The sequence below is a fragment of the Petaurus breviceps genome, unplaced genomic scaffold (assembly GCF_028583685.1).
Source record: "Petaurus breviceps papuanus isolate PSGF00001 unplaced genomic scaffold, PetGlider_PUasm1.0 229, whole genome shotgun sequence".
NCBI classification, from domain to species: domain Eukaryota; kingdom Metazoa; phylum Chordata; class Mammalia; order Diprotodontia; family Petauridae; genus Petaurus; species Petaurus breviceps.
Window position 1 is genome coordinate 4084154 of NW_027185903.1, and position 16896 is coordinate 4101049.

General features: G+C 39.3%; 1 protein-coding gene across 7 annotated transcripts in view; it reads left to right on the forward strand.

Moving 5' to 3' along the window:
* The window catches only part of RAI14 (retinoic acid induced 14), a 183390-nt gene that overhangs the window by 38162 nt on the left and 128332 nt on the right, over window positions 1-16896 (forward strand). For all 7 annotated transcript variants that reach the window (XM_069096109.1, XM_069096104.1, XM_069096110.1 and 4 more), the window contains exon 2: window positions 1360-1441. In XM_069096109.1, the coding sequence (XP_068952210.1) occupies window positions 1406-1441 (36 nt within the window). In that variant the 5' untranslated portion in view covers window positions 1360-1405. The remainder of the gene's footprint in view (window positions 1-1359; window positions 1442-16896) is intronic.

The window sequence follows — 16896 nt, forward strand, 5'->3', positions numbered from 1 at the left end:
GACTATGTTTACACGGTTTTGCATCCCCACTTAGCCTGATGCTTGTTTGGCTCATGGTAAGTGATTAATAAAATACTTGTTGACTTGACTTGAAAACAGTATGGCACAGTTGGATTGAGGAGGCTGGGGGGTGGTGAGGTGAAGTGGGCCACCAACTTTGTTCATTACATATTGCTTTTTTCCCCCTCCTAATTGCACTGTATGGTAGGAAGATGAGAATTCATGCAGGATCAGACTGGGAAAGAACAGAATCTGGAATACAAACCTCTTTACTCCTTTAAAAGAAATTGAACAGCTTAATTCTAGTACTAAGAATGTGAAGGGCTAGTAATGTGAATGGAAATAATTGCAAAAAATTTTTTCTTGAAATTTTGTTCCCTATTTCTTTGTGTGAACTCGATAACATACTTGTTTAGATTCCTGCTGTACTTCTTTCTGTTTTAGAAAGCAGTGGTGAATCTCTTTACACCGGCTAGAGTCTGACCTGGCCTGTGGATGTGTTGTTCAGGGAGATCTCCCTAAAGTCACACTTTGAGGTAGCATTGTGCCTTAGATCAGGAGGCAACTAGGTGGGGTCAGTGTTGGTGTTTGTCCGGTCCTGAAGAGGACCACAATATCAGGGAGGTGATGCCATAATATGCAAGTGAATTGGATTTAAGTGAGGGAAGCCTGTGCAGCGTCACCGGCCTCACTCTCTGCTCTGGAGCCATCTGGGTCCAGTAGCAAGATATAGATCAGGGCAACTGGAGATGGCCCTGGATGCAGTGGGAGACCGTGACTTTTTTAAGCTAAGGTCTTTCCCAGGTCTGTTTGACTGAGGCAATACCCATTCACTGATTAATGCTATGGTAAGAAATGAAACAAAGAATGGCCTCTTTTACCTAGTCAAAAAAAAAATCAATCTGGGATGGGAAGATCCTCAGGGTTGGGTCAGTGAATAGAGTGTTGGATCCAGAATCAATTATTTTCTCAGCCTCATTTTTCTCATCTATAAAAATGGAGATAATAATAGCGCCTACCTCACAGGGCTGTTGTGGTAATCATATCAGGTAACATGTAAAACACTTTTCTAAACTTAAAATAATATATAAGTGCTTGCTGTTATTCTGAATGAACCCTTGGCAAAAAGTTTTACTTCAATTAATGTTTGAGTGATTGGGATTCTAGTGATCTTTAAAATTTAAGTAGGTTTTAGGATCCACGGGGAGTAGGTCCAGGTGATAATGTGAAAGTAGAATTTCCCAGCATGGAAAAGAGATAGAGACAGAGAGAGAGAGATGTTGTCTGACCTGGGGAAAGTACAGACGGTGTTTATTTAGAATCTTAGAAATTTACTTTTTCCTTTCTCCTTTTGCTTAGGTGTTGAAAAATTTCTTCTTGCTTTGAAAGGCTGAATGGACTAAACATGAAGAGCTTGAAAGCAAAGTTCAGGAAGAATGATGTAAGTACCCTGTGACTCACAGTCTGGCTGTGTAGTCTCTGTTAGCTTGTACTGTAAGACTTCACTCCCACCTTGATAAGGCTTTAGGTTAATAACTTCAGAGAAGAGAAGCATTCCCGCCATCACCACCACCGCCCAACCCTCTCAGTGCAAGGTTTGTGAATGGCATGTTGAATTCTTTCTGTTTGAGAATGTGGCTCCCTGAAACTTTCTTAGACAGAGAAACTGGAGGCCTTAGGAGAGAAGGCTGGAAAAGTGCCACTATAAAAAGAAAGAAGAGAAATTGGCAAAATGTTAAAGCTGTCTTATGAAGGGGAGCTCTTTTTAAAGAGAAACTGTTTTCATGGGAATAGACTGATGACTTAAACGTCAGGAAGCCATAGTCTACTTTTGGCCTTACCCAGAAAGCTAAAGTTGATTTAATTACTTCAATTTACTATAATTGATCATAATTAAAGATAACTAACACTCCTCTGATTTTCGCCTGGCACATCTTGGTGCTTCCCCATTGTCCCTTTAAAAAAAAAACGGTAGTGAATTGGTTATCCTGCTAATGTGTGCCCCAGTGGAGAAAATAGGAAATTATCATTCTCAGAGGGATTAAAACCAATTACATTTTTGCTGAAGTCACTTCAGAAATTGGATTCAGAAGTCCATGTTGGGACTCCCATCTGGCAACAAAATTGCATACTAAATGTCTTAACCAGAGCTGTTGGCTAGGAGGGGTCTGTGGAAGGGAGATAGATGGTGGCTTTAGAACAAGAGGCTTGCTCAGCAGTCTTTTAACCTTATGTAATTAAGGTGTTTGTGAACCCTGGATTTTATTGCTTTACCATGAATTATATTTGACATCTTGACACAACTGCATTGATGCAATAGGTAGAGATTGTAGTCATTTGTGGCTGACGTGTCACATGCCTATCCCCTGAGGCTACATCATGACTCGTCATTTACAGCTCTGATGGATTCTCTGTTTGCTGGGTAACCGCAAAATACCATTTTAGTTCTCTAGATGATCTGATTTTCAGGTGTTAAGTGCCCAGTGTGTATGCTCTCTCCTCCAGGGTGCTTTACCACATCTGTAGTCCATATGACCTCTGCAAAAAACCCACTCAGATACTTGACAGTCCTGTATAACTCTAGGCTCTTGAAGGTTTTGGACTTGGAAAATCTTTTTTGGGAAGTCTTTATCAGGTTGAAAAGACTTTTGAGAAAAGACCTAACAATGGACTGTATACCTTTCATTGAAGGACTACCTTAAACGCATTGAGAGTTTCATCAGTAAATTGTTTGGTCCTCACAACTCTCAGATCATCAGGGGTTGTGATCTGTACATACAGTGAAGTCAAGGATGCTCAAATCATTTTATATGACATCGAGGCTCTTGTGTTCTAGCGGAAAGAAGACTAGATTTGAAATCAGAGGGTTGAGGCTTGGATCTCATCTTTGCCAATTCACTGTCTGTGAAAGCTTGGGCAAACCAAATAAACTCCAATGACCTCTAAGATTCCTTCCAGCTCTAAATTTGCAATCTTCTATGGGCCTCTGATCATATCCCTGCCTTTATTACTGTAATTACTTAGAAGGAAAACTCTATCTAGTCCAACAACTATAGAAATACAAATCAGCTCTGTGAACTTTCTCTACAGTGAAAAGAAAATGTATATTCTGTTAAAGTAAAACCTGTTGGAACAAGAGTTCATCTGGTCGGGATGCTAGGTGGCAGCAGCATTTCTTCTGTGGTTAAAAATGTTAGGTGGTAGTAATGTGTCTGATTCAGTTGGAATACAATAATAGTCCCAAAAGGATGCCTTAAGAATGAAATTTGTATCAGTGGCTAAGTAAGAGCAGCTTCTGAAACTGGTGGCAAAAGGTAACACAGTATTCAGTGGTTTAAATTAAAAAGAGATATTTAAGTGAAGATTTAAGGGGAAAGAGGACAGAAGAAAGGACACAGCTGGAAGTTAGAAGCTTAATTGGGTGCTTCTGCCCCAAGATTGCTGTCCAATTCAACTGCTAAAGAGAGCTAGTGGTCATTAAGAAAGCTTTCTTGGTGGCCTGCCAGCTTGTTAGTTGAGCAAACGCCAGCCAACTAGTATAGTGGAACTCCAGTATGGGTCACTGGGATTGGATTTGGATATATGAAACAGGAAAGTATGGTAATCAGGATAATACAGGGCAGAAAATAAGATGAAAAAGAATTCATCTAAGTGAATGGCTAAGTGTTTACTTTCTTGCCCACTGTGGTGGTTACTCTTAGGGAACTAACCTAAATTACCAGCTGTACAATTTTCTTACCTATGTTTGTGTGAGGCAGTTGAAAAATGTTTTGAAAAATAGGTTCTTTGTGTTCCTGGAGGGTAAGAAAAGAAGAGGACAGAAGTTTCAGATCTGAGCATCTCTGAAGTAGAAATAGCTGCCCTGTTTGCTCTGATACCATTTCAATCAGCCTGTGACCAGATTGTTAATGATCACCTAGAAATAAATGAGGAGTTTTTAACCTTTCTTTGTTAGGACCCCTTTGGGCAGTCTAGTGAAACTTTGGACTCCTTTGCAGAATGTTTTTAAATTCATGAAATAAAATTCATAGGATTACAAAGAAAATCAATTTTATTGAAATACAGTTGTCAGAATGTTGATTTAAAAACCCAATTCACAGATCTCAGGTTAAGAACCTCTGCTATAAAGAACAAAGATAGACATAAAGCCATACACCTTAAGGTCATTTTGCTGTTCTAGTTAGTGAGTTAATCTATATACTTTTCCCTGGTATGCATTGTTATGTATACATAACACGTATATCTTGTTTATCTTTGTGTCATGTTGTAGTGGAATATGAGGTGGACTTTGGGCTCTCTGGTGTGGAATGGATATTGTTAGGATTTGGGGCCTGGTGATGAGCGGCCACGGCCAAGCACCATTAGGACCTCTTAACTTGAAATTAAACGCTTTGGGGCTGTGTGCATTAACAAACAAATTAAACTTATGTTAGAGTAGAATATCTTTCCTTCTGAGGTAGAGTATCATTCTAAACATAATACATTTTCCAACCTTCCATCTCCTGAAGATTACCATTCTGTTATTTTTAGGAGATAATCGCATATTGATGTCTAGGAACAGTACTGAACATTTGTCTGGGTACTTTTTGTACTCTCTGTTAAGGTGGATTGGACAATTACACAGTCCAAACTAGTAAGCATTTGTGAAGCATTCATTTTGTGTAAGATATGTTAGCTTGCATTTTTTTGTTTTTTAAAGATGTGATGGTGGAGGCACTGAACAAGCAATTATTTAATACCTACTATGTGCACAGGCTAAGTGAATTACAAGTATCATCTGATCCTTACAATAACCCTGTGAAATGCTATTATTATTCCCATTTTTTGTTGTTGTTCGGTTGTTTTTTGGTCATGTCTGACTCTTCTTGACCTTATTTGGGTTTTCTTGCCTAAGATACTGGAGTGGTTTGCCATTTTCTTCTCTAGATTATTCCCATTTACATTTGAGGAAACTGAGACACACAGAGAATAAGAGATTTGCCCAGGGTCACACAGCAAGTAAGTGTCTGAGTTCGGATTTGAACTTGGGTCTTCTTGACTCCAGGCCCAGCACCCTATCCCCTGTGCCACTCGCTGCCCAGCTATGCCCTGATCAGCGAAATGCCTTTCACCTGCTCTTTTTCCATCCCAGGGTAGGTTGATCGACTTTGAGCAAATGCATTTGGCAGCTTAGTGCTCCAATCTCACCCCATAATATCAAGCTGAGTGCACACACTTCATGGTCATAGCTCACTGAAGCTCAAAAGATCCTTTGCCCCCTACCCAACTAGAATTATAGGCAACACTGGGCTTGTTAACTTGTTTTACGGATGAGGAAACTGATGCCCATATAGGTTAGGTTACCTGCCCAAGGTAGCCCAGCAAGTTTATGATAGAATTAGAATTGGAATTCAGATGTCCTAATTTGAAATGTTCTTCCTATTATACTATATTTCCGTTCATGATAACAAAGCAATGAATTTTAGCTAACCAACCCCTTTTCTTGTGATTTACCTAAGGATGCATCTGTTACAGAACCAACATCCTGTTTATACATCTTGCAAAAAGGTTATAGGATAGTCATGAAATTTGCCATATGTAGTGAAACACCAATTCACTTGCTTTGGAAACTTTATTCTAAACAATGAGAGCAATAATGAAGAATATCACTTGGACTTTAATTTTGCCTTTGAATGTATTTATCCACTTATGAAAATCCAACCCTGCAAAGAGTTTGTAATGCATTTCATTTTGTTGGGGGGAGGGGGAGAGGGGATGTGGAATAAAGTTGGAACTTTAGGGGTTTAATACTAGACTTGTTTGGTACATAAGAAATCCTAAAGTGGTAAGTAAAGGAATCCAATGATAACAGATAAATTGAACTTCATTTGTCAGGTTCTGATTTTCTTTAAAAGTAGAAACAAAACATGATGAAATTGTCAGCATCCCTGAATCTTTCAGTCAGCTTGTATTTATTGATAAGATACTTCAGACCCTGCAAGGGATATGGAAGGGGGAAGCAAGACTAACCTAGACAACACAATTGCAGAAGATGGGGCAGCATAGAATGTTAAAATTCCAGAAGTTGTTGTTGAGGTCATACAATCAAGTTGTACAGTGTGTATATAGACTCTAAATGCTATGGGAATTCAGGGAGGGAGGCAATTTCCTACTATTGAAGTCAACAGGGTGCATTCATGAAGGGCACGGAATTTGAGGTAGGACTTGTGAATGAGACAAGAGATAAAAGGGGTCTAAAATAGGTAGACTTTCATATAAAGGGTACCTGAAATACAAACTGGTAATATGGAGAAACCCTAGAGATTACACTTGGCATGGTGTCGAAAGTGTTTTAAGAGAAGTGCTCTACTTTGATTGTGATATTTAAAATGACTGTTTTAGTTTTGGCCTTATAAAAATGAGCAGAAAGTTCTAAATCATAATTATTTATGCATTTTATGATTATAGTTTGAAAGTGTGCCTCCCTCCCCCCCCTTTAAATATTTGCAGCAGCTAGTATATGATTCAACATGGAAAACTAGCTGTCATCATCAGAAATGGAGCCAAGAAGGTTGGGATTTCCCTTGGCTAATAAAATGCTCAGACTTCTGGTATTTCTCTGTAAATGCCAAATTTTGTGCCTTAAGGGGTAGAGATTGGGGATGAGAAATGGGGTTCAGAGAGAGAGCTTTGCAATAAATCTTGAAAAACTGACTCAGACTCAGTTGAGGTGATAGGGAACTTCAGAGTTTATTTGGTGTGTTTATAATTTTATTATGGGAGATGGAATTTCTGAATTATGAACCCTGTCATGAAACTAATGACAATTCTTATCCCATAAAACCATCATCCAGTACACATTTCTAGGTTACTCGGAAGTCCAAGCTGATTATTAGTGTTCTAAGTGGGATAGCAATGAAACCTTTTGGTTAAGGAATTTAATACTTACTAAGAATCTTAATGAGCCAGAGAGATTTTGTTGCCACAGTCCAAGTTTGCTGACCTTCATAGCGTCCCCTTTTAGGTCTTCCTCTGGCATTTCCTTCAAGAGTGATCATTGTTTATCATTTCTATAAATGCCCAAAGAAAACAAGTACAAAGCAAAATAAGGACAGTGGCTCTGGTCATGCCTACCTCACAGCATTTTTGTAGGAAAATGAACTTTATTTTATGAACTTTATTTATGAAACTTTAAAGCACCGTGTGGATGGGTTAAGGATTTCTGAAGGCAGGTACCCCTTGTTTTGTGAATAAATATGTTCAGTTCTTTTTAAAAAATAAATTTTGATTAATGTCTTTTGTATTTATAACTACTTTTTTGTTATTTCCCTTTTTCACCACCATCTCCCACCCAAGAGCTATCCCAGACAATAAAGAAGAAGGTTCAGCAAAACTAGCCAAAATATGAAAAAATCTCATATGTACAAGATTCCGCATCCACGGACCCCATTTCTGTAAAGAAATGTATTAGGGCAAGATAGCTTCTCATATGTATGTCTTCTTCAGGGCTGCACTTGGCTGTTATAATATTGCATTCAGTTTAGATTGTTCTTGTATTCTTTCCATGTACATTTTTGTTATTGCTTGAGGTCATGGTGTATATTTTTCTGCTGGTTCTGCTTAACTCCCCTTTGATTGGAGTCATAAAAGTCTTGCCATGGTTCTCTGTATTTATTGTTTCTTATAGCACAGTGATATTCCATTATATTCATGCACCAGAGCTTGTTTAGTCATTCCCCAATACCTGGATAACCCCGTAGTTTCTAGTTCTTTGGGACCACAAAAGGTCTAGCCAATGCTTTTCTCTCTCTCTTTTTTTTTTGGGGGGGGCAGGCAGGGCAATTGGGGTTAAGTGATTCACCCAAGGTTACCTGGCTACTAAGTGTTAAGTGTCTGAGGCTGGATTTGAACTCGGGTCCTCCTGACTACCAGGGCCAGTGCTCTATTCACTGTACCACCTAGCTGCCCCAAATGTTTTCAATTTCAAAAGAATGCCTGAAAAAAGATGATTCTCCAAATTTTCTTTGGATAAGAGTTTGTAGAAGATCTTGATGTCTAATTCCTCCATTTGTCTTAGATTACCTAAATTTCTGGTTGTCTAGGAAGCATTGGGGATTATTATAATGTGAGAACAGGAAAAAAAAAAACAGCCCTACAACCAAGCGTTGCCTTTGTCGATATTTGTGCTGAGAGTGTTTTGTTGAGGACTTTTTTTCACACCCTGGCCATGTTTTTAGAAAAGGTTTTGGTATCTCTTTTGCATATCTCTCCCTTCTTGGAAATAGTTCATAATGAAAACCAATCAATCAGCAAAGCATTTTTAATTTATTTATGTGTTAGGCTCTGTGTGCTAAGCACTGAAGATACTGAGAAGGAGAAAGAATCTGAGGAAAAACCATTCCTCTGGGATTTATTTATATATAATTATTATATATATTTTAAAAATTTTTATACTAAGCTTCAGAAACTTTGATTTTTTTTCTTTTCTCCGAATATATTTTTTTTCCTTTTCTTTTTGGCTACCAACCGGATTCCCAAACATTTGGGCTGGTGAGCATGTTACAGCGTGCTTGATTACATTAACCTAAATGATAAGTTTCTTGCTAAATCATCAGATGGGAAAGCTGAGCCACTCAGGGATGCCAGCCAACTGCATTATCAGAATCTTCCTGTTAATACTTATAATATATTGGGTGGCCTGTATGTGATATGCAGAGGCCTCTTTTAAATATTCTGCTTTCTAGAACTTTCTGATCTTGAATTTTTTTTAGACTTACAGTTACTTTACATAATTTATATCAAATGTTAAGAACTAGAGGTTTTTAAGTCCACAGATTTAGAGATGGAAGGGACTTGAGAGTCCAATTTTCAGAGGCCGTCTTTTACAGTTGAGAAAATTGAGGCCCTGAAAGATTAAGTGACTTGCCCAAGGTCACATAGGTAGAAAGTTTGGATTTGAACTCAAGTCTTTTGACTCCAAAATCAAACACTTTTTTTTACTGCACTGTGATAACTATGTCTCTACACCTTTATATCCCAGTGACTGACATAGGATTATATAGATTGTAGGTGCCTAATAAATGTTTTTTTAAATTGAAAGTAGAGATGTATTGGTTTATTTTTTATTTCTTCAGAGGTATTGGCAGAGAAGGGGTTGTTAAGCCCTTTCAGTCATGTCCGACTTTTGTTAACCCCATTTGGGGTTTTCTTAGCAAAGATAGTGTAGTACTTTCCCATTTCCTTCTCCAGCTCATTTTACAGATGAAGAAATTGAGGCAAAAATTAAGTAACTTCCTCAGGGTCACATAACTAATAAATTTCTGAGGCTAGATTTGAATTCAGGTCCTCCTAACTCCAGATCTGGCTATCCACTTAGCTGCCTTACCTGCCCAGGAAAGGAGTAAGTCTAATGAAAAACTTTGTTAACTAGAAGGACGAGTTGTGTCAAATGAGAGAAGAATTTTGAAATAATTCTTTATAATTTCTATAAATGTGCTTTTAATACAAGTAATTAAAAGCAGGTGCTATAGTTTCACTTGGAAATAAATATTTTTATCCTGCTAGTTCTATTTTCATTGCCTTATGGATTTAAAAAAATGCAGCGTCAGTTGACACAGCTTGGGCCTCTGAGGTATTCTTAAATTCTGGTTTAATTCATTCTCCATCTGCAGTAACTACAATGAAGAGGCAGTTGAAGCAGTCAATGAAGGATTTTCCATTGCTTAGTGCTGTAATGCCTTTGGTACTCGTTGGAGAAGCCATAGATGGAGCTGATGCCAGAATACTCATAATTTCCCTGAAGTAGGAAAGAGTTTTGGTGTGCTAGATCTTATTGACCCCCAGTAGTAGACAGATGTATTCCTAAGACAGTTTGGCCCCATCCAAATAACCCCATGAAGAATTAGTTGCTCTTAGGGAGGGAGCCCCCATTATAAAACAAACTTAGCAGGCCACTGAGCTGGCTGTGGAGGGTACTGCAGATCTTGGGCCATTTTGCTTAGAGCCTCCAGGGAGATGGGATGGCTCAGGATAATCTCCCGGTACTTGAGTCTTGGAAGTCTTGGTCTCTGTCAGTTTTACTTTCTGAATTGGCCACTTGCCCTATATTTCTAGCACCTGCCAATTGATGGAGTCCAGGTTGAATTTCTGGCTCTTAGACATAGTGGCACTGAAGAGCCCCGCTTCTTCTGGCCTGTGCCCCTCTCCTTCCTTAATCACATAAATAATTAAGGAAGGCCTTCTTGATATTAGAGTTTGACAGATGGGTAGGACTCAGATGGATAGGAAAGGCATGCCAATAAATTGGGGATTAACCTTTTTTTGTGTGTGTGGACCTCTTTGACAGTCAATGAAGCCTATGGACCCTTTGTCAGAATAATGTTTTTAAATGCATAAAATAAATACATAAAATTTCAGAGGAAACAAATTCCATTGAAATAAGTTATCAAAATATTTCTTAAAAAAGTTCATGGACCCCAGCTTAAGAACTCCAGAGATGAAGGGAACAACGTGAGTAGGGAAATGAGCATTGTGTGGGTCAGAGAGAGAAATTGGCAGTGGGGAGGAGGTGGAGAGGGAGGATAGCCAATATAACAGAAGCAGATGGTTCCTGTTGGGGAATGGCAGGAAATAGGGTTTGACAAGTAGGGGTGGGGCCAGACCCTGTAAAGCCCAGAAAACTAGGCAAGGGAGTGGAAATTTAATGTGGCAGTCAGTGGAGAATCATCGTAGGCATTTGAACAGGAAGCTGACATGATGAATACAGTGGAAGATTAGTTTGCCGTTATGGTATAAGATGTATCAGAGGGTGGAGAAATGAGAATCAGTGAGACCAGGTAGAGGTCATTGCAGTAACTGAGGCACAATGTCAGGGACCCAGACTTGAAAGAAGACAGTGTCAGGGAAAAGGAAGGGACAGATACCAGGGAAGTGAATTGGCTGATCTTGGTGATTGACTAGAAATAAGGGTGAAGAAGATGGATAGATTTGATGATAATTCCAACATTTATATTCAAGTTGATATTAAAACAATAACCTTGGAAGGTGCCTTGACCATTATTTTCTCTCCCATTCTGATGAGGACCCCAAGCCAAGCCTACCCTGATCATCTGAGAAATTTCGTGGTAGTTGGGACAAGGGATTATTAAGCTAATATTTCACTAAGCAGCTAAATGTTTAGAACCTTTTGATTTAATAAGTGATAGTCACCAGCTTAAAAAAAGTCTTTGCAAAATAGGCCTTTGGGTAAAATGCCCAATGTATTTTTTCCCCTCTACCCATGGGAAATATAATGTTTGTCTAATCAAACAAATGCCTGCATTTTGAAACATATTTCTTTCCCTAATTTCCTTGGATGATTGATAGATAACAACTTACATATCATGGGAAAACTCTGACCATAACCAATTCTAATTCTGCTGAGCTTCTCTAAACAGATTCTTAATTAGCTGTCTGAGAGTAGTTTGGCTTAGTGAGATAAGAAGAGTAGAAAGCCCACAGATAGAAGTTGTCAGACTTGTTTTTTTTAAGGGTGTGGAGGAGGGAGACCCAAAATGCAAATTGGGGTCAAAGGCTTAAGGGTTGGGTTTTTTTTTTCTTTTTGTATAAAAAAGTGTACACGACTTAGTCAAATGTCACTACTCTTTGGAAGGGTTACAGTTTCCTCCTGGATGATTATCCATTAGTCTGTCTTTTGTGATTTTGCCTGTACTTGTCTGAAATACGTGAAAAGTAGATTATTAATAATAATAATAACTCATAGGTACAGAGTTTTTCAAAGTTTACGACACTCTTGTTCCCCTTATTTGCTCCTTCTGAAAGTCCTATGAAGTCAATATTGTTATTCTTACAACATTCTGTATATTCTTATAACTGTTATTATTCTCATGTTGTGTTTGTCCTTCTTTCTCAAAGAGGACCGTGACATCAGGGAGATGATGACATGACTTGCAGTTGACTTTGATTTGAGTGATGGAGGGCTGTGCAAGGTCACCGGCCTCACTTTCTCCTCCAGAACCATCTGGGTCCAGTGACCTGATATTCATCAGGATGACTGGAAATGGCCCAAGGTGATTATTGTCATGTAGGAGGAAACTGGAGCCCCAAGAAATCAAGCAGGGGAAAAAGACACACTTTGCCTAAAGGACTATTTTGCAAAGAATATTTTTTTAATCTGGTGACCGTCCAAAGTGATGGTGGTTGTGTTCAGTCATTTCAGTTGTATCTTACTCTTCGTAACCCTATTTGTGGTTTTCTTGGCAAAGATACTGGAGTGGTTTGGCATTTCCTTCTCCAGCTCATTTTACAGATAAGGAAACTGAGGCAAGCAGGGTTAAGTGACTTGCCCAGAGTCACAAAGCTAGTGAATGGCTAAGGCTGGATTTGAACTCAGGTCTTCCTGACTCTAGGCCTGGCACTCTGTCTGCTGCATCATCTAGCTGCCTAAGCAAGATGTGGTACACAGATATAATGGAATATTGCTGTGCTGTAAGAAATAATAAACACATTGAACATAGAGAAGTATGAAAGACTTGTGCTGATGCAGTGAAGAAAGCATAAGCAGAAAAACAGTATACACAATGAATACAACAGTATACATAGGAAGAACAACAATGAACCAGTCGAAACTGAATGCAATGAAATTGTAATGCCCAGGCAATGTATGTGATTGCAGTGAGATGTGAAAAGACACCTGCTCCCTCTCCTTTGCAGAAGTGAGGCACCAGGGATGTGGGATACTGCATATAACTCAGAATTGTTGTGGTGTTTAATTTTTTAGAACTATTTTCTTCCTTTCTTCATTCTTCATTAGAAAGGATAGCTGCCTGGGAGGGCATGAGGTGAAACATATGGTGGGAAATACAGGTGATGTAAAAACAAGATACCAATCAATTTATTCTTAAAAATGACATGAGCAGGTCAGTATTTCATAGGATAACTTGGACTTAGTGGGATGGGATTTATTACCAGATTGTGGCAGTAGAGGTATATGCTTTGCTTAGAAGGAAGAGATACAACAGAAGGAGATAGTACCCTTGGACTGTGGTTTTTTAAGATATATTTTTGTTGATAAATTGTTTTCTAAAACCTCTAGGGTGAGAGTAGAGAAAGGCTGGAGCATGAGGAATTTGGGTCACAACAGGTGATTACTTCATAGCACAGGTGTCACAGATGGTAAACCAGATAAAAATGTAAATGGGAAATATTAACTGAAAGTGCAATGCAGCAAAGATAATGTCAGTTTGTGGTTTTCTGAGTCAGTGTGCAACTCACAGAGACCCATTTCTGTTTGAAAAGCCTACACTTGTAATCCCAGACACAGAGAACTTGAGGCTGGTGAGCCTCTTGAGTTTAGAAGTTCTGAAATGTGATTGGCTAAGCTGGTTGGGTATATGCCCTTGGTAGTTAGGGCCAGCAGGATGCCTAAAGTGAGGTGAACTAGCTGAGGTTGGAAACGTAGCAGGTTAAAGCTCCTGTTCGATTAGGCCTGGGAGAGATAGGGAGTACTCAGTCTTAAGGGGGAAAAAGAAAAAGAAAAGAATATTTTATAACCCTTTGGTGAAGGTTCTATCTCTCTGAGATCTGTACTTGTATGAAAATTCACAAACCAGAAAGTGGATGCATGTTCACAAGCATTTAGCTAGGATCCTTCTAGTGATAATTAGAAACAAAAACCCTGTTTTTAGGGGGCTTCCCTCTGCCTTCATAGATTTTAGCCCCTAAGAAGGGAGGAGAGAATGGGAAGGGCAGGAGGTAAAGGTCAGATGGGGGACCCCTCTGACCCTTCACTGACTCCCCCAGTCAAAGCCCAGGGCAGAGCTCATTAGAAACCAAGATTCACAATTGGGGCCTCCCCTGAGTGGCATCCCCATTTTTCCTCATAATTTGAGGGCTACCAGGGACAGTCATTAACTGTTCCTTCCATCCTCACTTTGGACAAGGCTCTGTTGGACCTCTATGTACCCACTGTACCCTCCTGTTCCTACTTTGGCCTGAGAACTCCCATCTTGTAACAAATTTAACCAAATTTTTGGGCAAAGGAAGGTGAACTTGAAGAAGAAAGGGGGGAAAAGGGATTGGGGGACATGTAATACCTTAACTGACTCCACAACCATTATTTAAAAATACTAAATACTCATATATACAATAATAATTGACACATGGTGCTTTACTTGTATTATATCATATTTTATATGTATTCTTTCATTACAAGGCTCTGCAATGGTACTCACCCCAATGGATGGCTAACTTTCTGAGGCAAGGATTCTGCCTTATCTAAGTTTTTACTATATCTTCACCATTTCCTAACACTGTCCTCTGTACATAATGCTTTCTTTGTGAGCCTGGGTAAATCACTTGGCCTCTTTGGGCTTCAATTTCCTTTCTTGTAAAATGAGCAGATTGAAATAAATGACTTTTGAGGCACCTTCCAGTTTTGGATCTAGGATCCTTTACTGGACTTTTAACATGTTTGTTGAATGAAATGGGGGGGGGATAGAGAGAGAGAACTAAAACTTTTCTCTAATTTTCATCTAGATGTTATAATAAATATATTATTATTAATCACTGCCATTATTTCTTCTTACATGAGAGCTACATTCCTATAGCTCACATTATTTTTCTTTAACTTATTGAGTACTTGGATAAGTTACTAAACACTTACTTTATGCTGAGTACGGTGCCATGATCTTCAAGCAAAACAGCCTCTAGTCTCCATGAGCTTACATTCTGATATGGAGAAGACATCACATAGGAGAAGGGGAACTGGAAGAGGCTGATGGTGGGGCATAGGCTCCTATAGTTTGGAAATGGTGGTGGGGAAGTTCACCTATCAGAGCCCAGAGTGATTCCAGGGGCAAAGTCAAAAGACTGAGGGGGAGGGTAAGGGTGGGAGTGGAGATGAGGATGATGGCAGAAATACAGGCAGCGTGGTTTAGAAATGAGTTCATGGTTTGTGAATGAGTTATTCATGAAAAATGGAGGCTCCTTTAACCCTCTACCAATTCAACCTCAGCCTGCTGTCCATGTACTGTGTAGTACATTGGAACTTAACAAGGGTTCTTCTCAGGAGTTCTCAATAAATGGCACTTGAAATGGGAGAGGGGAAAATCACATACGTAATTCACATAACTGTACAGTGTTTTGACTAGATGTCATGGGAACAACATAGGAAAGTTATGATATGTGACCAGCTTTTACTATTCTCTTAAGAAGAATTGAGACAAGCACTCCTCAAACCTGGTTATCCAGCCTCAGGTTTGTTGTACTGTTTGATTGTTATGTTCTGGGAAAGGGAAGTAAATGTCTGGGTCCTTTTTCTCCATTCTCATGAATGGAGATACATACTGAATAGTGTACTGGCCTTAAAGTCAAGAGAACCTAAGTTCAAATTCTGTTTCACCTCAGACATTTACTAACCAGTCCTGTGAACCTAGATGAGTCACATAACTGTTGTCTGCCTCAGTTTCCCTGTCTGTAAAATGGGGATGTATCACCTACCTTAGGGTAGGTAATAATAGGGATATCATCTCCTACTTTCCAGGATGGTTGTGAGAATCAAATGAAATAATATATGTAAAAAACGTTTTGAAAACCTAAAAGTGCTCCATAAGTATTATATTTATACCATGCCACCTCTCTTCTCATTAGCCTGGGTAACTGGTAGTGCTGAGATAGCATTGGGCTTGCTCTTGTTTTCATTGTACTAAGACAATATGGAACCTACCCTTGGCTCTTGGGCCACTCAGGTATCAGCACAGACAGCTCCATCCATTTTGGGGGGTTGGGTTTTGATTTTTTTTTTTTTGCTTTTTTGGAGGGGGGGAAGGGGGACAATTGGGGTTAAGTGACTTACCCAAGGTCACACAGCTAGTTTTTGTGTTAAGTGTCCGAGGCCAGATTTGAACTTGGTTCCACCTGACTCCAGGGCCAGTGCTCTATTCACTGTACCACCTAGCCTCCCCAGCTCCAGCCATTTTTAATGGGGGTGCAATAGTAAATAGGGTTTCCCCTGGGAATGCTAGCCATCTTAATGTTTACATCATCTGCATACTTCTAAACAATCCTTATATTATTAGGGCTGAGAGGTGCTTGAACCTGTGTTTCTAAAACTGCCTTGATAAGAGTAGAAGGAGGCTGGAGTCTGAGGAACTTGGACAGCAGGTGTCTCGTTGGTGTGAGGCAGATGTGTGCCTGATAATTTAGTAATGATCGTGACTGGTGGACAGGGACTGGACTGTGAGACGGGTTTCTCTGTAGTTAAGCCTCACTCCTGAATAATTAAATATTATTATGATTCCAGATTTACCATTTTGGTGGGGAACCTCCAGCCTTGTAGTGCTTGAGTACTTTTACATTAGGAAGACTTTCCTGTTCTCTTCCTCCAGGAATCAGGATTGTTTGATCAATGCTGTCCTTTCTTTATCTTATAAAAGGAAGTGAGGACAATATCTTTCTAGAGCAGAGGTTATTAGCCTCTTTTTTTTATCATAAACTCCTTTGTCGGGGCAGCTAGGTGGCTCAGTGAATAGAGCACCGGCCCTGGAGTCAGGAGGAACCAAGTTCAATTCCGGCCTCAGACACTTAACACAAAAACTAGCCGTGTGACCTTGGGCAAGTCACTTAACCCCAATTGCCTTCCAAAAAAAAACCCAACCAAAAAAAAAACCAAACTACTTTGTCAGAATTGGGAAACCTATGGATCCCTTCTCAGGATGATATTTTTAAATGCATAAAATAAAATCCATAGAATTACAAAGAAGAAAAAAGGTTAATTTAAAAAATGTAGTTTTCTTTTCCTATACAAGTTCACAGATTCCCCTGAGATCTATTTGAGGACTCAAGGTCCATGGACCCCAGGATTAAGAACCCCTGTTCTAGTTTAATTTTTGTTCAGGATCAGCATGATTTTTGCATGCA